General features: G+C 38.7%; 1 protein-coding gene across 24 annotated transcripts in view; it reads left to right on the top strand.

Moving 5' to 3' along the window:
• The window catches only part of camk2g1 (calcium/calmodulin-dependent protein kinase (CaM kinase) II gamma 1), a 74,500-nt gene that overhangs the window by 49,041 nt on the left and 3,665 nt on the right, over nt 1-21,794 (top strand). Inside the window, exons 7-19 of one of the 24 annotated variants that reach the window (XM_084134777.1) lie at nt 2,983-3,085; nt 4,142-4,225; nt 5,449-5,543; nt 8,484-8,606; nt 9,099-9,182; nt 9,301-9,343; nt 10,022-10,084; nt 15,020-15,060; nt 15,527-15,613; nt 17,433-17,477; nt 18,111-18,165; nt 19,534-19,638; nt 21,510-21,653. In XM_084134777.1, the coding sequence (XP_083990903.1) occupies nt 2,983-3,085; nt 4,142-4,225; nt 5,449-5,543; nt 8,484-8,606; nt 9,099-9,182; nt 9,301-9,343; nt 10,022-10,084; nt 15,020-15,060; nt 15,527-15,613; nt 17,433-17,477; nt 18,111-18,165; nt 19,534-19,638; nt 21,510-21,653 (1,072 nt within the window). The remainder of the gene's footprint in view (nt 1-2,982; nt 3,086-4,141; nt 4,226-5,448; nt 5,544-8,483; nt 8,607-9,098; nt 9,183-9,300; nt 9,344-10,021; nt 10,085-15,019; nt 15,061-15,526; nt 15,614-17,432; nt 17,478-18,110; nt 18,166-19,533; nt 19,639-21,509; nt 21,654-21,794) is intronic. The other 23 variants (XM_084134788.1, XM_084134798.1, XM_084134800.1 and 20 more) reach the window with 23 other exon arrangements.

Consider the following 21,794-nt stretch of genomic DNA (forward strand, 5'->3'; position numbering starts at 1 on the left):
TAATGCTCAAATACATACTAAGGCTTTTTGTACAGTGGATTATCTTTGTTTGAAATAATACTCTCTTTTTTAACAGCACTATTTAAACAATTCATTATATTACCATATGAATCAAGTGCATGCATAAACATCACACACACGTTGTGTCTCCACTGCAGTGCGTGCGAATGTATGAAATGAGTGTGTGTGTGTGTGTGTGTATATGTTGTCTTGACAGTGCCAGTGTTTTTGATAATGCAAACAGACACGCACAGTTTTATCACGTCCTCCTATTGTGCATTAGTCACATACACTGCCCTCCCCCATGTGTATGTGAGCCCAATGATGAGCAGCAGAGATGTGCCCAGGCTGGTTGCCATAGCGAAGAACGTGATACGACAACTGTTGCTGGTATTGCCGGAGAGACGGAGGGATGTGGGAGGGGTCACCTCGAGTCTCACCATCCCTCATTTGTAGTCTGCGCATTTAATGAGGGAGAGCGAGAGATTCACACCTATGGGCATAAATTGCCCTGCATCCTCATAACAGACGCATTTAAATTCTGTGCTTGAATGTAGAACTAGTGTGAACGCATTGAGAAGATATATGTGCGGTAGCTAATAAATTAAGCCTATTGAGTTGTATATTTGAGAACTGGAGAGGAAATCGACTTTTCCAGCCTATATTTTAGTTTGAAAGGCTTCCATTCTGCCTAATATATCTTTCTGGGCCGTTTCCCTCAGTTGTGTACTTGAAGATCCTGGATATTGATGCATGTTTGTGTTTGATTATCAGATTTGGTGCACTGACAAAACCACAGGAAATCCACCCTAATATTTGCTCAGCGCAACTGTGGTAGTAAAGAAAACTCTATTCAGATGTGCTTAACCTGTAAGCTGTGTATAAACTCAATTACCTGTGGAGAGTTCTTTGACCCCCAAAATCTGCCCTATCCTGCTGAGCTGGTTTGGCTGGTATAGTGAAACCACCTGTTCATCTGCACATCTGTTCGGGATGCTCTTCTCTTTAATGGCTGTTCACACTGACGGTGCTGAAGGTTGAAAAGGGGCTGTATTGTTGGGCTTGTATGTTTTCCTACTGCTGGATGTCCTAATGCCACTGTTGAATTTGATAATGAAAATTGATATATATCTGTGTGTATATATACAGTGAGGAAAATAAGTATTTGAACACCCTGCTATTTTGCAAGTTCTCCCACTTAGAAATCATGGAGGGGTCTGAAATTGTCATCGTAGGTGCATGTCCACTGTGAGAGACATAATCTAAAAAAAAAAATCCAGAAATCACAATGTATGATTTTTTAACTATTTATTTGTATGATACAGCTGCAAATAAGTATTTGAACACCTGAGAAAATCAATGTTAATATTTGGTACAGTAGCCTTTGTTTGCAATTACAGAGGTCGAACGTTTCCTGTAGTTTTTCACCAGGTTTGCACACACTGCAGGAGGGATTTTGGCCCACTCCTCCACACAGATCTTCTCTAGATCAGTCAGGTTTCTGGGCTGTCGCTGAGAAACACGGAGTTTGAGCTCTCTCCAAAGATTCTCTATTGGGTTTAGGTCTGGAGACTGGCTAGGCCACGCCAGAACCTTGATATGCTTCTTACAGAGCCACTCCTTAGTTATCCTGGCTGTGTGCTTCGGGTCATTGTCATGTTGGAAGACCCAGCCTCGACCCATCTTCAATGCTCTAACTGAGGGAAGGAGGTTGTTCCCCAAAATCTCGCAATACATGGCCCCGGTCATCCTCTCCTTAATACAGTGCAGTCGCCCTGTCCCATGTGCAGAAAAACACCCCCAAAGCATGATGCTACCACCCCCATGCTTCACAGTAGGGATGGTGTTCTTGGGATGGTACTCATCATTCTTCTTCCTCCAAACACGTTTAGTGGAATTATGACCAAAAAGTTATATTTTTGTCTCATCTGACCACATGACTTTCTCCCATGACTCCTCTGGATCATCCAAATGGTCATTGGCAAACTTAAAACGGGCCTTGACATGTGCTGGTTTAAGCAGGGGAACCTTCCGTGCCATGCATGATTTCAAACCATGACGTCTTAGTGTATTACCAACAGTAACCTTGGAAATGGTGGTCCCAGCTCTTTTCAGGTCATTGACCAGCTCCTCCCATGTAATTCTGGGCTGATTTCTCACCTTTCTTAGGATCATTGAGACCCCACGAGGTGAGATCTTGCATGGAGCCCCAGTCCGAGGGAGATTGACAGTCATGTTTAGCTTCTTCCATTTTCTAATGATTGCTCCAACAGTGGACCTTTTTTCACCAAGCTGCTTGGCAATTTCCCCGTAGCCCTTTCCAGCCTTGTGGAGGTGTAAAATTTTGTCTCTAGTGTCTTTGGACAGCTCTTTGGTCTTGGCCATGTTAGTAGTTGGATTCTTATTGTATGGGGTGGACAGGTGTCTTTATGCAGCTAACGACCTCAAACAGGTGCATCTAATTTAGGATAATAAATGGAGTGGAGGTGGACATTTTAAAGGCAGACTAACAGGTCTTTGAGGGTCAGAATTCTAGCTGATAGACAGGTGTTCAAATACTTATTTGCAGCTGTATCATACAAATAAATAGTTAAAAAATCCTATATTGTGATTTCTGGATTATTTTTTTTTAGATTATGTCTCTCACAGTGGACATGCACCTACGATGACAATTTCAGACCCCTCCATGATTTCCAAGTGGGAGAACTTGCAAAATAGCAGGGTGTTCAAATACTTATTTTCCTTACTGTATATATATATGTATGTATATGTGTATAAATATATGTACAGTATATAAATATAAATGATGTCTGGTTGCTTTGATGCTGCAAATTGCTGTCAGTGTGAACATCTCAACACCAGTGAACTGTCCCAGCTTTGCACGGTCAATCACAAAGAATCTTTTTAACCTCTATTTGAAGTCGATTTGAATTGTTTGTGAGTGTTTAGTGTGTTAAAAGCATTATCTGCTTTCCTCCTCAGCCCGAGAACTTGCTGTTGGCCAGTAAGATGAAAGGAGCAGCAGTGAAACTGGCAGATTTTGGGCTGGCCATCGAGGTGCAGGGAGATCAGCAGGCCTGGTTTGGTAAATAACTCTGACTTCAGCTCTAATTCTGCACCTCACACAAGAGAATTTGAATTACTACACTTATCCAAATCTTTTCCCTACAACTTTAAGGGGATTTTTAGATTTAAAATATATTTTTACACAAAAACTTTTTTGGGTGATTGATAGGCAACAGTAATAGTAATGTTTGACTTAGCATTCACTAATTAAAATAGGCCCATTGTTTTGCCTGTTTATTAATACTTTTATACCTTATTTTACTGCTAGTGTATTACATTTTACAGGATTTACTATATTTGTGAGGACCTTTCAGACATTTTCTCTACGCAACTGTGCTGATTCCCTCATAAAATTCGTTCGGTTTATCTTAAACGGATGTTCCGACATTTCCCGCTCCATTACCTGCAGTCTGAAATGGATTGTAATGGCCGTAAAGGCTTATTTTCTGGCCGTGCTAAATGCCAATCTTTGCCCATTTCATGTTTTGCTTTCACACATCATTCCTGTCGGTGTGTGAAAGATCCTTTAGCTCTGAAAATGTCCCTCAACAGCTGCCTTTCCTGGATTAAATCACCATGCATGCTTCTCTCAGGACTTGCGGCCCCCTACTGGCGGCTGGGTAATTCTGCTGCCATTCTGCTTTAGTGCCAATCAAGTATCAGTGCAGCTTTCTTTAGTTTTAAATAGGTAATCATCTTGTTTTGACTGAAGTATGCCTAGCTTTGTGAAGAGAAAAGCCCTGTGGGTGGAATATTTGTTATATACAAGCTATATGATTGGACAGCGCAGACTTATTTTACCACAGTGGGCAGCTGTTTAAAAACCCAGCCTTTTTCAGCCTTGCTGGAGGGATGAAGCTATCTCAGCACGTCATCATTTTGGCTCTGAATGGTTCTGGCGAATGGAAAAATCTAAACTATCCATACACACATGCTTGGAATTATTAGCATTTCAGTGAACATTAATTGGCTGAGCTACATTGCCTACAGGAGTCTTCAGTTTATATCCACTTTATCTTATACTCATAGTGAAGTCACTTAGTCACTTTTCAACTTGTTTGCTGTTTTGTCTCAGGTTTTGCTGGCACACCTGGCTACCTGTCTCCAGAGGTGTTGAGGAAGGATCCCTACGGCAAACCTGTGGACATCTGGGCCTGTGGTGAGTCTTCAACAGGGTCCATAATCATTAGACCTCTTGCATATTCAGTCAGCTTGAACTGCTTCCCATATTAACAGGTTGCAGTATTCACACTGCACGAGTACGTCATGCTGCATAGCACTGCAAGTAGAATTTCAGTGCCGAGCCTATTTTTGATGCGCGTCGCATGCTGAACTCAGCAGAAAATATAGTGCAGATGCTCTGTGGACCTGTCTGTCAACACAATCTTTTGCAATACATGAAATGAAGCAAATAATGAGTGAAAACAGGGACGTACGTCAGCTTCAGGCTGCAGGAAACACATGCAGCCAACAAACTACACTTTCTTTTTACATAAATGATTAGGTACTAGTCAACAGTGTTGAGTTCCATGTAAAACAACTACCATTTGGATGTAAGTATGGTATTGCTTTGTCATATGAATTGTATTTCACAACAGTCCAGTAGGAAGTTAACTCGCTGTGCATTAAAATTGTGTAATGCACATCTAGCCCTGGATTTTCCCGTTTTTCCATGGTTACTTGCCAACACTAACAAGTTAAATGTTTGAACCACAAAATTTGACTGGAAGGGTTAAAATTACAGTTAGTTTTGTTCGCTACGACTCGTTAGATAAAGAATTCTGCATGTTTTAAATCAGACACTGAGATAAAGTAGTAAGGTTACATTTATTTGATTGAATTATAATTTTTATTTTAATGAATTGTTGAGAGAGAAAGAGAAAGAGAGAGAGATGTGCAAGTGAATTACCTGCATCTGTGCTGTGTCTCTCTACTTACAATGAAGCTGTGAGTTTAATTACTTTAAAAACTGCAACATTACCACCCCTTTGCTGAGTAATATAATGTAGCGATTCAGTAGTGAAGCTAATTTATTTCTAAAAGTCCTGGGGCAGCATTGACAAGAAGTTTCTGTGCTCCTGAATGTTTCTGTGTGTGTAGCACAATCTCTGATCTCTCTCTCTCTATGTGTGCGTGTGTGCTTCAATGAAACTGGAACTACCTGTGCATTACATGGTTTGAACGCTCACCTTCCAGCCAATCAGAATGGAGTATTCTGACAGACCATGGTATAAACGTACTGTAATGCAATCAGTGAAACATCTTTATAACCATGCTGAAAAAACCTTGGAATGTCTGTCAGCCAATCAGAATCAAATATTTAACAGTATGAGTTAACTGTTTCTTTCTCTCTTGTTTCCCCTTTCTGTCTTTCTTTCACAGGTGTAATCTTGTACATTCTACTAGTGGGCTACCCTCCATTTTGGGATGAAGATCAACACAAGTTATACCAGCAGATCAAGGCTGGAGCTTATGATGTAAGTACAGTTGTCGTCCAATGCAGCCACACTCTCTCACTGTCCCTGACTGTAGTTCAGTCCAGCCGCTCGAAAAACCCCTTCATCTGATTGGTCTTTGAATGCACCAAGTATTTAAAAAGCGGGCATTCACTAGGAGTGTAAAAACTTTTTTGGCCTTGCACATTTCCTTTGGCCACATTTCAGTCAAATTTGCATACATTTTTGAAGCCATGTTTTACTTTTAAATCATATTTTTGGTTGTTTCTAATTAGTCCAGTCTATGTGAATCCATTAAGCCGTTTCATAAATCAGTCTAGTGAAGCTTGTTTAATATTAGACCGCACATCACAAGGCCTCTACATCCTTTCAGAAAATCGCCGGAATTTCCCAGAAGGATACCGTTAACACCGTTTCCTGTCAACATTTGTGAAATCACTTGGAATAAAATTCAAGAGGCAGAGATGTGCAATAAATATTTAAACCGGTGGCAATAATGGGCCAAGAGGTAGAAATAAGATTTATTAAAGCTCGGAGACACAAATAAAATATAACGCAATGCTCAAACAATTAATCAATGAGCTGGAATTTAATTTAATTTAATAAAAAAAAATTGTTTTTTTTATTATTATTATTAAATTCAGCCTTTAATGAATTATTACATTTTTCTATTTATTTTATTATATTTTTTTAATAAATTAACTTTAAAATATAAAAATATATAAAATAATAAAATAAAATTCCAGCTCATTGCTTAATTATTCCAGCATTATTTGATTACGACAGATGTCACAAGGTCTCTGCAACACTTTCTGTGATCCAACTGCCTTTTTAATTTCTGATTGGGTGCGATTTAGAACTACGGGTGCTGTTATTGATTATGTCAGGCCCTCCCTGACGCATTGCAGAGAGATGGGCTTTGCTTAGAAACAACTGCCTTGTCCCAGAGTGTACGTGCTTGTTTGTTTGCTTGTGTGTGTGTGGTGTGTTTTTAAATTGTCCATCAATTGCATCACCGTCTCACACCCTCAGATGTATTTAGCAGGACATGGAGCGAGTGACTGCCCCAGAGAGATATTCATTCCATTAAAATGTATGTGTCAAATAAAAGGGAGGAGATGATATGATTGTGGCTTGTTGTGAAAATGGAGTGAATGTGTGTTACACTGTTAGATGGGTTTGGTGGTCACAGTGTCAGGCCAGGTCAGTTCACTTCAGGGGATGGCGATATGATTAATCTTTTATCACAAAATATATAAAACAATGTAGTTATTTTTGCTGAAAACCCAACCACAAAATGGTTTATATCAAGAACACATTGGTGGATGGAGTGACGTAAAAAATTGAGTGCTCATACAGTATGAGTGTAGTTCCAAATTTTGCATACTCTCTTATGATGCTTACATTTTAAATTAAAGGCATTAAAACAATCATTATTGATGTTCAATAGTTTTCATTATATGTACATAATATTTTCATTGTACTAATATTTCCCATTGTACATGGGAGAAGGAAACGTTCAGCTGAGCATGGACCCCTGATTTATATAATAAATGTGGTACTGCCTGATATTGTATAGTGTAGTCAATGAAGATAAAGATTTATGAAATGGTTTTTCATCCAATTTGATTATTTTCTCTTAGTATTTGGAAATTGATGGACACAAAAAACAAATTATATGATGAATAATGATGAATAATTAGTGCAAAAATACTATACCGTTCAAAAGTTCTAGATTTGGTGTTTAAAAACATTATTTATAATAGTAATATTTTTATAGAAACTGTGATACTCTGTTTTAGGATTCTTTGATGAATAGAAAGTACAGCATTTATATGAAATATAATTTTTTTGTAACATTATCAATGTTTTACTGTCACTTTTGACCAATTTAATGCATCCTTGAGGAACAAAAGTATTCATTTCTTTTTTAAAAATCTTACCGACTTTTGCAAACTTTTGCATGGTAGTGTATAACAGAAGACAATAAATATTATAAAGATGGTTCTGGCTCTAAATTCTGATTGGATGATTCCTTCTGTTGACTTGTCCCACTCTTTATTGTTTTGCATTTTTCTTTGTTAGCACGTTAACGTTGGTACCATGTACCATGGCATAAATCTTAATCCAAATCTCTACAGGTTGACACATTGCTGTTGTCACACAGTACCGTAAAAATCAAGAATAGGAAACCTTACCGTGAGCTTCTCTGTTTTGTACTTTTGTAACCTTTCGTCATGTGATCACAATCAATGAGGGTGTAGTTGTGCCTCATCATCCATTGCAAGCTTCTGTCACTGCGCCTTCCGGCCATGCGTTCACATTTGAATGCGCCGTCCGCAGTCCTGACTGGCCGTCTTTGTTGAAGCAGCGCACAGCAGTGCAAAAACGCCCCACCCATGACATGTTTTAGCGGTGCCCTGAGCCAAAAGCGCAGCTGAATCAGTGTGTTTAAGGGCTTATGAGCACCTGCAGTGTTTCGAAGTACAATCCACATGCTCGTTTTAGATGATGCAACACAGCTTGATGCGCAAACAAATTATACTTCCTGGAACCTACCCAAGGTTTTCTTGGAACAGACAAAGGATTTGTAACGGATCTCCTGGTACGAAAGAGGAGGTGCGACACACATTCAACACTGATACAGACATAGCTTTTTATTGGCTAATTACAACTGCAATTTTCTCTAGTTACGGGCTGCAATGAAGCCATGAGGTGTGAAATGCGCAAGCAACATGTTTCGAGCACCAGCCGTGCCGAATAGGCCGACTATAGGAGGACTGACTGGCGTGACTCATTGAATCCTGTACGCTGCCTTGTGACAGGTTTAATTTCATTAGGCCTCGATGCAGACTGCTCTGTATGTGTGTCAGTACGTATTGTGGTGTGAAAAGCTCTCTAGGCATTCTCCTGCATTTAGATTGCATACCTAACACTCGCTTGTGATTCTTTCCCCTACAGTTTCCTTCTCCGGAGTGGGATACGGTCACCCCCGAGGCCAAGAACCTCATCAACCAAATGCTGACCATCAACCCAGCTAAGAGAATCACAGCAGAGCAGGCCCTCAAGCACCCATGGGTCTGCGTAAGTTATCTCTGCTGAAGACTGAATTTACCACAAGCCCCGAGCAAGAAAGAATCATTGAGTTTAATGTGAAATGCAGCCTTTCACACTGTCACTTTCTACATATTTGAGCTCCGTTTTTCACATATTGTTCTGGTTCTCGAGTGCAACTCAGTCAGGAGATTGAATGAATAACATAAACTTCTCTTTTGGTTGTGTTCCTCACACAAAACTATCGTATGACTTCAGAAAACTTAGATACAACAATAAGTCATACAATAAGACATACAATAAGTTACTTTTATTGTGTTTTTGCATTCTTTTTGAAGCCTGAAAGTTCACCATTCATTGAATTTGAAAATATATTGTGAAAATAACCCTTTGTGTGTTCCATGGAAGAACACAATTCATATAGGACCACATGAGGGTGTGTCCAATGTTCTTCTTTGGGTGAACCATTCCTTTAATTGGTTCAAATACCTCTATAAAATAGTCTTTTTTTGCTCGTTTCAGCAACGGTCCACTGTGGCGTCCATGATGCATCGCCAAGAGACTGTGGAGTGCTTGCGCAAGTTCAATGCCCGCAGAAAACTCAAGGTACGGAATGGGTTTGAAGGGCTCGTAGACTATCTCCAGTCTTCATCCCTTGGGTAATTAGTGCTGAAAGTCCTGTTGCCATGGATTAAACACTCTATTTTTCTCTGTCTTTGTTAAGGGAGCCATTCTGACTACTATGCTGGTTTCTAGAAACTTCTCAGGTGAGTTCCCCTATTCTCCTGGGATCAGGTAGGAACGTGCAAAGTCATGGATGAACTTGGCCCACCTCTTGAACTCTTGCTCCAGTTTTCACTATAAAAAAAGATCTCCAAAGGCTGACTCAGTTTAATGGAAGGAAAATTCCCTTTTTGATTACAGGAGTATAAAGTTTAAAAATGTTCTGCTCCAAGTCCGTATCTCAGTTTCTTTGAGCTGTTAAGGATTTCTCTCTGAGGCTCGAGGATAACAGTAAAGGAATATCTATAACTTTCTTCTTCATTTGTTTAGTTAAGTTAACATTTGCGCAGTTTACTTCCTGAACAGACAATGTTTACTCAAATTTGGTATATCTTATGTCTTTCATACAGTAGGTTTGAGAGCTTTAGCTTGATTTTAGAGACAGATATTCTAGACCAGGGTTCCTCAAACTCGGTCCTGAAGGGCCACTGTCCTGCACAGTTTAGCTCCAACCCTGATCAAACACTGATTAGCTTGCTCAGGTGTGTTTGATCAGTGTTGGAGCTAAACTCTGCAGGACAGTGACCCTCCAGGACTGAGTCTGAGGAACCCTGTTCTAGAACTTAATTCCTTATAAAAAACAAAACAAAGATAACTTGTTCAGTAGAGGGTTTGAAAAAATTCCATAGCTTCTCCCAACTCAACGCCTCTCTGTCCAATAGTGGGCCGGCAGCATACCAGCCCTGCTGCTCCCACCACAAGCACTGCCGCGCTTGCACAGGAAGGTATGTGAGAGTGCATCTCCTCACCTCGCCACCAGGGGGACCAGCGAGCCCCCTCCACAATTCCTTCAAACCCCCGCCCTCCCTCTGCTCTATCCAATCAGCATGCATCCAATGAGAAACCTGCCTTTCTTGCCATCACTTTTTACCTCTTGCCATCACTGGTTTACCTCAGTCTTCACTCTCATGAACAACGTCTGCTATATAGTCTTGGAGAAGTTCTCACATTTAAAGGATAGTTTCCATTTCTCACATAAACGTCATTCATTTGAGCAATGTGTTAGAGTTTATGGATTAGCATGTCATTTTTTTCAGCCATGTTTTTACTATGCTTTGCTATTACCTGACCATGTAACTCTGCATTCATCTAGCTAGCTTTTAACCCTACAAGCTGTAAGAAGTATTAGAGCAGGTTCAGTTATCTTCCCACCTCTAATCTGGGTCTAATCAATGAAATAGATCATTCAAATTAAAGAATAATTCCTATTACGCATCTGTCAAATTCAACTTAAAAAAAAAAATCTATTCAAAATTAAAACCATTTTCTAGGATTTAATTATTTGGTTATAGATTGATTATTTTTTTCTTTTTCTTATTTTAAATCTTTTTCTTTACTGATCAGTATTTGTTACCATATTTTGAGAATGACTCTTATAGCAACATTTGAAGTATCTTACCTTTTGTTCATCTCTCAAAAAGTCTATTTATCCGTCGCCATAGATTGGCTCTTTTTATATGCGTGAACAAACAATCTCATTTCATCTTGCAACTATCCCCAGTTCAGTTTACACACAGTGGCTCTAGGCAAACCAATCCAATCAATACCACAGCACTATATTCATGTTAACGATTGCCACCACGAGACCCACCATCAGCTTGCATGCATTATCGTCTGCATGGAGTTAAAAAACGCGAATGCCGCTGCTTCTCCTTTGATTAGACTTTCTCTTTTCCTCTGCCTTTCTCGCTCTGTTCCTCTCGGTCAAATTGCTTCAGCCCTTTTTTGGCTCCCTCCTTCCCTGCTGTTCAGCTTTCTGGTGTTTTGTGCTATTGGGTTAAATAGCTTTTAAGTGAAGTCTGCTTTAGCTGAAGATACAGGACCCCGGTCAGGTGTCTGTCCTCAGCTCGCCTCTGTGCTCTCCACCTCATGGAGAATAATGAGGTTTGGATGGGATGGAGGTTTGGGGGTTCTTAGATCTGTGTCCTGTGTCATTAACTAAAGCAGACCTGTGCAGCCTAGCCAATCCACCATTGCCCTACCACTCTCCTTTCAACTCTTCCTCCTCCCCTCGCCAAGAGCGCAGGGGCTTAACTACATGGACGGGCAGGAGTGGGGTTGGCTTGCTGCCAGTCGTCAGACCCGATGTAGCTGGCACACGTGTCCGGTGAGAGCCAGGTGGTCTGCGGGGAAGGAGGCCCGCTGGAGGGCAGATGGACGACACTGTTGACAGTGTCTCTGAGTCAGGAGAAAATGGAGAGAAGGTCTCTGGTTCCAGTTGTGTTGTCTGATCAAATTGAATTGTTACACTCTTACCAAAGTCTGGGACAGCTGTCTGTCAGAACCAGTAAATGCCAGCCAGCTGTCATCTTCAGCAAGCTGCGTCTGAGCAGCTGCCGTCATGGTGAGAATACTCTATATGTACAAAATGGGCAAAGGAGAACAGTTAAGAAAAGATCAGATTCTTGCAGATCCCTCAGGATTATGGAAAACTAACAAGAGCTCTTCATTGTCTTGTTGAACCTGTTAATGTGTACTGTTTTGGTTGTTTCTGCAGAAATAGGATCTGTTCAGAATAGCATACAACGTACTTCTCTTACTCTTTCCGCAGGATTTTCTGTATCCATAAAATTCTCCAAGGAGCTCTAGAAAGCTACCCATTAGCATTCCCATTAAAGTAGTATGCAATCTGGATGCTGCCAGGAAAATGCACTCTTGGCTCACTGTTTGAAAAGTAAAATTTATAAAATGTGTAAAAATATCATTTTACCTCTATGTACAGCATCCATGGCCTCAATTACCACAGAAAATCTCAATTTAAATGTATACACTCCCATTTAAAAAAAAAAAAAAAACAATTTTTTTATACAAACTGAAGGACAATTCAAAGAGTTTAAAGTTGTATTTAACCTGGAATATTCCTTTAATGTTCTTTTGAGCCGTCCAATCAATGCTCTCCATCAGTTCTTGGCTTCAACTAGTACTGTAAGTGTTTATAACTCTTTATATTCTGTTATTGTTAAAGCCAGTCCTCAAGTTGAATATGTTTGATGTTAACCAATAACCAGTAATGACATCTCATCAATGTTTCTTCATTCTTTTTTAAGAGCTTTTCATTATATGACCAAGCTAAGACTTTTACTGACCAATAGATTATGAAGATATGGCATGTTAGTATGTCTGCTTTGTCGCCTGTTAAATCTATAATATATAATTTGTTGCTTGCACAGGTCTGATTTAAAGTTGTATTGAATGTGAATGTGTAATGGCTGTTGTAGTTGATTTTACTAGCTCAATCTGCTGCCTTAAAGACCTTTTTTCTCTTTTGAAGCCTGAAGCATTATTTAATAGGGGTGTGAATATTTGCTTTAAATTTAAGTTATTTTCATTTGAAATTTGGTCACAATTATTTTGTTATGAATATTAAAGAAACAGATGCTTAAAATGTGTCGGGACAATTAAACGTGCAAAAGATGTAGATTGCTGATATGGATTTGGTGGATATTTATAATGGAAAATCGTTTGAAAAATGTACACAATAAATGACTATTAAATGCATTATGCAATTATAAGCAGTTAATTAATTTTTGTAATCAATGCATTGAAATTTAATTGATTCATATATTCACCCCTGTTATTTAAACTGCATTAGGATGCCACATGACCTTTTTTTTTGTTGTTGCATAGTATAATTATGTTATCTTTAAATCAAAGAAGGTTACTGCACTTTGTTTGAAAATGAGTTAATATCTTCCTCCTTATATAATTTATTTCCACTCAGCATTAATCGTGGTATGACTGCAGCGTGGCCGTCCTGGGGTCCCATATCCATCTGATTGTTCCGCAGTATAACTGAAGACTGCTGGCTCAGCTTTCCCAGTCACAGTCTGTGAATCCTATGAGACATAGTTAGATATGTGAGAGACAGTGGAATGGTAATGAGTTGAGGTCTAGCTTTATGACTCCTTCATCAGTGCATTGCATTATGGGACTCATAATCCCGTGCACTGCATGGCTGACCGTATGGTGAATTGCATCCACCACCAACACCTCTCACCTCATAATTAGTGAAGCATGAAAGCAGGACTGCAATGCAAACAATGTCTGCTAACTTCCAGCTTGTCCTCTCTGCTTCTAAATGAGTTTTTGTCTTAACCTTGCCATCTTTTCTTCCGATTTGTTTATTGAAGGTAAGGCGTTTAACAGGAATACCGAATGTGAAACCTGAGGGTTTTTTTTTCACGATTGAGGTTTTATAGGTCTTACACAAGTCTTTTGATTGTTCTCTGAGGGACTCTGAAGTATATCGGGGGCCATTTCCCCTACACTGACTCAAGACCTCCCAAACATGCCCTCTGGGAAATAACAGTTGCAGTTAAAGGAAAAATCAATTGCATACATTAGCCATGATTTTCCCTCATTATGTCTGCGGCCGCAAATGAAGAACAAATTCATTCTCTTTATCTGCTTTGAGATTGGTGAAAAATGGAATAAAATGGGTAATTTATTCCAAGTCTGTGCAGTTAGTTAATTTTAAAGGGGTTATATCACACTTTTTTTTTATCCCCCCCTACCTCCCCCTCTTACAATATTAGTAAAAAAAAATTACATACAAAAAAAAATTCTCATTTTTATGAGCATTTTCCTCCCTCTGACCATTAAAATTAAGCATCAATTTCTTCTTCTTTTTTTTGTGTTCCTTTAAGAAACATTTTGCACTTTGTTGCACCTACTTATTGATTTTATATGTATTTATGAATAAAGTTTGAGGTCAGTAAAATGTTTAATGTATTTTATGCGCACCAAGGCTGCGTTTATTTGATCAGAAATACAGTAAAACATTTGTGAAATATTAAAAAATTTATTTTATATTTTAATATATTACATGAAATGTTATTTTTTTTCCTGTGATGGCATAGCTGCATTTTCAGCAGCCATTACTTCAGTGATTTGGTGCTCAAAAAACATTTTTTACATTTCTAAATATTTTCAATGTTGAAAACGGTTGTGCTGATTAATATCTTTGTGGAAACCATTTAAAAAAATCAGGATTCTTTGATGAATAGAAAGTTCAAAAGAACAGCATTTATTTGAAATAGAAATCTTTTGTAAAAATGTAAAATTATTTACTGTAAAAAAAAAAACATTTTTTTTGCATATTTATCTAAATTTCAAGTGTGCTGTACAAACTGTTGACTGAAAGAATCAGAGAGATCAGCTAATTATTTCTAATGTTGAGTTTTAATAAATTAACTTTTTTCTCACTGGTGAAAATTTTGAGTTTGAAGTTGCAATATGTTTTCATACAGCACAGTAGTACTGTACAGAGAGTACAGTAACTCTCTTAAAGATCAAGGGAAAATTTGATCCCTCAAGATATGACCCCTTTAAAGTTAATTTTACCAAAATGAATTTCTCATTTGCGGTAAGTTATTTATTTATAAGTTACATCCTTTTTACCTTCCTCTCCCAAAGCTTCATATTTCTTTGGCTTAAACTGATATATTAAGATCAATGAGAAATTTCTCCTGTGGTGAAAAATGATTCTAGTCAGCATCACCTCCCAAACCCTGTATGCTAATGAATGACGGAATGCAAGCCAGCAGTTTGTTAAATGTTTTATGTGGGATTTATTAGAAATATGTGCAGATGTGAGCATTCTGCTGGTTTTGTCACTCACACTGTATGTAGTAATTTGTGTTTTTTCCTGTTCCCTACAGCATGTAAAAGTTTACTCAACAAAAAGGCAGATGGAGTCAAGGTAAGTCCACAGATGTTCCTTATATACCGACTTTCTTGTGGAGTTTGAGATGTTTTAATTTCTCCAGCAGCCTTTTCAGGTTTCCATCTCTACCGCTATTGAACTGGTTTTAATTCAATCACCACAGTTTAGTAAAAGTATATTGGTACCCTTAGGCTGCAGTAGTCTTGCGCTCTGAGATTATTTGACAAATTAGTAGTAGTACAACCCATGTGTTGCCTGAGCGGATCTAGTTATCAGACTGTATTATAATGATTTTGACAACAGCTATAAGGTACCATGAAATGTCCATTAGTAATTGTCGCCCTCTGTCTGAATGATGGATAACTCTGTACAGTCATCTTCCTGCCGTAAGTTATTCATCTGATGTGTGATTTTTTTTTTTTAACTGCCATCCGATCCGATCATTTCCCTAGTGAATGTCATCTCTCTGAAAAGAAAGTTGTATATGTCCTCTCTATTTCAGCCCCAGACAAACAACACTAAAAACAGTGTAGTGAGCGCTGTAGTGAACGCCATGAAAGAAAGCAACACGACCTCTTCTACACCGATGGTACCTCATTTACATTCAACACTCTTTGTAACCCATCTACTGATTTGACCATATCCCATAATACATTTCTGCTAATGTTGTATTTGGTGCATGTACTAAATACATCAGACCTGTAGTTTGCTGTGCAGTAGATGTCTTAGTCATTCCTCCCTTATGAGTTTTTTCTTTTTTTGGAGTGCTCATGTCCTTTCAAAGCACGCCTGGTACACATAATTGTGGTGTTTTATAAACATATCATAATGATTTGTTCTTGTCTGTAAGCTGCTGGTTTATGTCCTTCTGCACTCCCCTTGTTTGCCTCTGTAGGCGTTTACATCTACTCTGCTATTACAACTACAGACTAAATTTAGTCATCGGACGAGTTCGTCTTTGACATTGCACTTATTATATATACATGGTGCTGAAAAATAACCAATATAAGACTAGAATTTGAGCCAAGTCACCATACAGAGTAGCATACAGTAAATGTATGGATTCCAGCAAATAACTAGGTAATTTGAGTCAGAGTGCATAAACCAGTCACAAGCTAAGTTTCCATCCACTTGTCAATCGAATTATCTGAAGTTCGGTAAAAAAAACGTATGCGAATAAAGCTGGTGAAAGTGTGTTTCCATCCAACGGCTTTAAAGCGAATAAAAACCTGTGCGTAATGACGTCACATGCTGTTTTGCGATCAAATTGGTATATCGAATTGATTTGAGACATTTTAAGGTGTTTCCATTCATTTTCGCACTGAATCGCACAACATTCAAGCAAACATTTGCGAACACAGTTTTGCTAGACAAAATGGATTTAAACAAATAACTTTTCCATCAGCGTTTATCGCATAAGCCGTATATCGATCAAGATAAAATCCGATGAGACCGAACGCATTTCATTTGAGTCGATATTCATGAAATTCAATCGAATTTTACTGTTTCCATAAGGCATTTTTCATTCGATATCACTTAATTCGGATAAAAACGTGTGGATGGAAACATAGCTACTGTAAAGATGCAGTGTCCCACACAGAAAGCTGTCAGCTGTTCGGCCATGTTGGAAACTAGGAGTGTCCCCTGGAGATTTAAGAAAAGGAAAGCAGATTGACACTTCAGATGGGCCTTGTTTGCTCGACTGGCCAAATATCTGAGCAAAGAGTATCCTGGGACCTCCAAAACAATCCATTAAGAGCACAAGTTAACCCCCGACCCCTCCCGAGGCCTCCAAATGCCTTCACAGTGCTGATGGACAGCTAGCAACCACTGGGCTATACGAAACATACAAGACCCCAGAAACGGCAATTGGAATAATATGCACTATGCAGTATTGTTCAATATTTTAAGGATTCAAATGGGTAAATTTGGGTGAACTGGGTAAATTTGGGGTAAATAACTGGAAGTTAATCAGAGGAAACGTATAGGGCATATAATCCAGAAATTGCTTGATTCAAGGCAGATTTTTAACTCATTTATGATTCTCTATCCCTGTGGTTCTGACAGAATTTTAGTGTAATTTGAGGAACTGCATCTTTAGATCTCTGTGACGCATGCCATTTATTATTTTATAAGTGTACACGTGTGGTCTGTTTTTCTGCAGTGAGCTGTGAGTGTTCATCAAACTCATCACGAACCTCAACCTTGTGTTCATTTCCACATAAAAAAAAAATTGTCTGTTTAGATCAATACTGTATATGAACTCAAAATCCTTATTTTGTGTCTTAGCCAAGCTCAGCTTTAAAAGTATGCGTGTGTATTCCTGGAGGATGTTGTTTAACCAGATTGTTGTGGATGAGAGTCTTACCTACTTTAATCATGATATGAAATCTTATTAAATTTTACAGGAGCCACAAACTACAGTTGTGCACAACCCTGCCGATGGTCCCAAGGTACAATTTTCAGGAGCTTTTTGAATAGGGGTGGGGAACAATTGCACTATTAATATTCTAAATGAATCCGGGCTGATCAAATGAAAATCTTAACTTGATTTTAAGAATTTTTTTAAATAATTGTATTTATTTTTACTCACAAAAGACACAATAATAATAATAAATGAATGATCATAACATGAATATGTTCATAACATGCTAATTTTATATTATACACATTTTGTAATCGCGCTCTGAATGAAAAAGTTGAATTGTGAGTTTTATTATTAATAATAATATTAATATTAATATACTACTAATAATAATAATTGTATAACTTTGGCAAGACTATGGGACTGTACTGTTGCTAAAAAGTTCAGTTATTTTTTAATTGCTGTCTGAATCAAAAAAAAAAATCTATTTTTTTATTTATTTACTTGCAAAAGATTTGTGACCCTGCACTGTTGCTAAAAAATTTAGATGTATCAAGAATCACTCACATTGAATTGAATCGTGAGGTGCCTAAAGATTCCCACCCCTAATTCTGAAACTTGTTTCAGAGACCATAGCCTAATGCTATTCATGACTTTTCCTTCATGTCTCATGTTTTGTTTGTCTTGTATGTTCTTTGTCTGTCTCTGTTTCTGTCATCAGGGCTCCACAGAGAGCTGTAACACCACTGAGGAAGAGGATATGAAAGGTAGGAAAGGTACACAGATCTTCTCTCCTGTTCTCTGCATGCCTTCAGCACCGCTCCCGGTGCTCGTGTCAGAAGGGTAATCCCTCTCCTCTCTGAACACTTCCGGTACTGCAGTCCCAAAAAAGCCTTTGATTGAACAATATCTCACATCAGGCTGGCTGTGGAGACACCTGAAGCTTTGTGATTTGAACTCATGCTGCCGGATGGAAAGGAGGGGAATTACGATAGAGGGCATTGAGACGGGGTTTGATGGATTGTGCTTTAAACATTAACATGCATGATGGCACAACCCTTTTGGTTTACAACTATATTTTTAGTTTAGAGATACAATGTTAGAAAAGGTCCATAGTGAAGGTGCACCTGACAGATTTAGCTACAGTATGAGGGCAAATTCATTGTGGAAAGAAACCCCAACGCATTCAGAAACATTCCTGTCTGGATGGGATTAGATTTCTCTGAACGATAGATTAGTGTGAGGAAAAACAGAGACATGTTTAATTCAAACTGAAATAAAATTGCAAAGTACATCTGTGAAACACAAAATTTACCTGACGTCATCAGAGAAAACTAGTCCCATCTGAATAGGGCTTTAATAAGCATTTCTATGTCAGATCACTCACACAATTTGTCATTGTCACGCAAATTAATTTGCAGCCACATTCAGACGATTTAATCCAATTTAAATATATATATATATATATACATCTGTTTTTAAGCTGTCAGTGTCTCAGTAGGTTTCCTTGTAGATTTTGTGTGTGTGTGTGTGTGTCCTGTGTTTTTCACCCCACTTATTTAGATGTTTGTTGATGTGCCGTGTCTTGTAAATTCATTAGCATGTTGTGAACCGTACTGTTTTTCCCGAGGGACTCTCGCCGATACAATTTTCTGTCACGAAAAGGGCCAGGCTCGAATTCATTTCCTCTCCTTATTCACTCCGAGCCTGAACAGACAATAGCAGCTTAAAGAGCCTTATCATTAGCTCCGTCACGTCTGAGGTTAGGTGATGAGGACAGGAAATTGGCGCGGAGCCTGGAGAAACGATCTCTGAGCGCGCTGTTGTCCAAGCACAACAAACACGACTCAGCTTCACCACACCCATAGATGCAGACCTGCGTCACACCCCATCACTCATAACTCGGCTGGAAAATCCAGGATCATCACCTGTAGTCCTGTTCCCATAAACACAGTGCTTCTTTTATCGAGAACAGCTCATCTAAACGCATCCCATTCAGCGTCTTCGTGACCGTTAAGCTATTTAGTCATGATTGCGTGCCAGCGTTGGTGTGGTGTCTGTGTTAGTTTGTTTCGGCTGGTGAAGGACATGAGAGATGTGTGTGTTTTTCCTCCTGGTGTCGTGTGGTTTTGGGGCTGTGCCAGCCGAGAGTGCGCAGGGAGCGAGCAGTGACAGTGCCGTGATGAGTCAGTGCAGTGCCGGGGAAGAGCCGCCCGCTCTGGTGGCTTCACCACAGGGCTCTCCTGCCAGTAAGTCAAGATCCTCTCGTACCACCTGGGCACCTTCAATCTCCCCCTCAAACCTTCAAGTCAAGACCTTTTTGTCCCCCTCCCCCCACACACAACTCCAGCCTTTCTGCCCATATGGGTCACTTGTTTTCCGTGTAGAACAGTATGTCACAGTTGTTGATCCCCTTTTCTGCTCACAAATGTATTCACCCCCTGATGCATGCTACTCAACTGTACTGTTGTAAAGTGACAGAACATGCCCTTTAGTTGCTAGATTGACCCTTTAGATGTTCTACTCCTGATTTTTCCTACATTCTCCTCCCTGATTGTGATAAAAGTATTGCACACGTCTTAAACGTTAATATGCATTTTTGCACGTACACGCATTTCAATAGATTCCCACAACCAAGCTACATATTACACTACTCCATACAGTCTCTAATGTATTGCTGACCTTAAGAAAAACCTGAAATAGGCCTAGTATGTAGAGTATCTAGTGAAATTATGCTTTTATTTTCTTCTATCATTATTCATAGTCCTTTATGAATTCTAATGCTTGTTTTGAATTTGAAATAATTGTATTATATTTCTTCAACTGGGTTTGGTAAATGACCAAAGCCATTTACATAAACTACTTTTCAAAAAGTACGGGGTCAGTAAGACTCAATTCAGCAAGGATCCATTAATAAATTGCAAATCATATTAGAATGATTCCTGAAGGATCATGTGACACAGAAGACTGGAGTAATGGTGCTGAAAATTCAGCTTTGCTGTCACAGGAATAAATCACAATTTAAAATATATTAAAATAAAAAATATAATTTACTGATAAGATTTATCATCATATATAAATGCAGCCTTGATGAGCGTAATTTAAAAACATAAAGTCTTAAACCCCAATTTGAATGACTAAAACTATTATAAACCACAGTATTTTAAATCTAGAGAGCAGGTTGGCGGACATAACACAGATACAGTACTGTATATGCATGATATAGATTAATGCTAAAAAATGGGATGCTGATAGAATTGCTGAAATTAATGCTTATTTTACTATTTTTAAATTAACACAAAAGTTGGAACTGACACATATGAGTTAAGGCTTCTGTTAAGTGGCTGATAATGGTATAAGAATCAAAAATTGAGTTGATTCTGTGTCCAAGCCAGAAAACACTGCAGCTGCAACACATCATCCACACCTGCTTTCTTTTCTTTTAACATCTGTCTGCATCTGTCTTCAGCAGTTTCCTCCACCCTCCCTCCTGTTCATTACTTCATAAGTGATCAATTTATTGTCTACATTTTGACTTGCTTTGAACATCATAATTCCATTTTAAACTTTTCCATTCTTTTTTATTCATCCCTTTATGTGCATTCTAACACCGTTTATGAAGTACAGCAAAATTACTTCATTGCGTATACTTTTATTTAAGGCATTAAAAGAATTGTTTACCCAAAAATTTAAATTCTATCATAATTTACTCACTTTCATGTTGTTCCAAACCAGTATGAATACATAAGGAGAAATTTAGCCAAATGTTCATGCTGATCTTTCCATACAAAAGTGACCAGGGACTAGGAGGCTACAAAAAGAATAAAGCTGTTGAATATACTAAGGTTTTGAATATGCTATATAAGTCACATAAACCACTTTTATGATACATTTTCATAGCTCCACATTATCCATCCCTATGTAATTTCATGGTTTGAAAAAGAGCTGCATAAATATTCTCCTTTTGTATTCTGTGGATGCAAAAAAGAATGATAGAATTTTTATTTTGGGTGATCTAAGATATGTGATGTTGTACTTCATACTCATGTGTTCATGCGTCCTCTCTCTTTCTGCATGCATCATCACCTCACCGTTGCGTGTGCTGCGTTGTGTGTTGCAGCCGTCCCCGTGCATGACGTTAAACGCTTGGCATGGAACAGTTCAGAATATGCCTCATGTCAAGAGTTAGAGCGAACTCATTCTGGCCCCTGTGCCTCAGTCCATGGGGTCGGCGGTATCACAGCGAGTGTGTCCGCAGCTCAGTGTAAGTGTGTGGGGTAGACCAGGACACATACACACACACACACACACACACACACACACACAGGAAATCAACAGGAAATCAAATTCTTCATGCTAATAGAATTAGCTAGTGACATTATATATGATGTCACAGTGGGCAGTT

Source organism: Abramis brama (assembly GCF_963993115.1).
Source record: "Abramis brama genome assembly, chromosome: 14".
NCBI lineage: Eukaryota > Metazoa > Chordata > Actinopteri > Cypriniformes > Leuciscidae > Abramis > Abramis brama.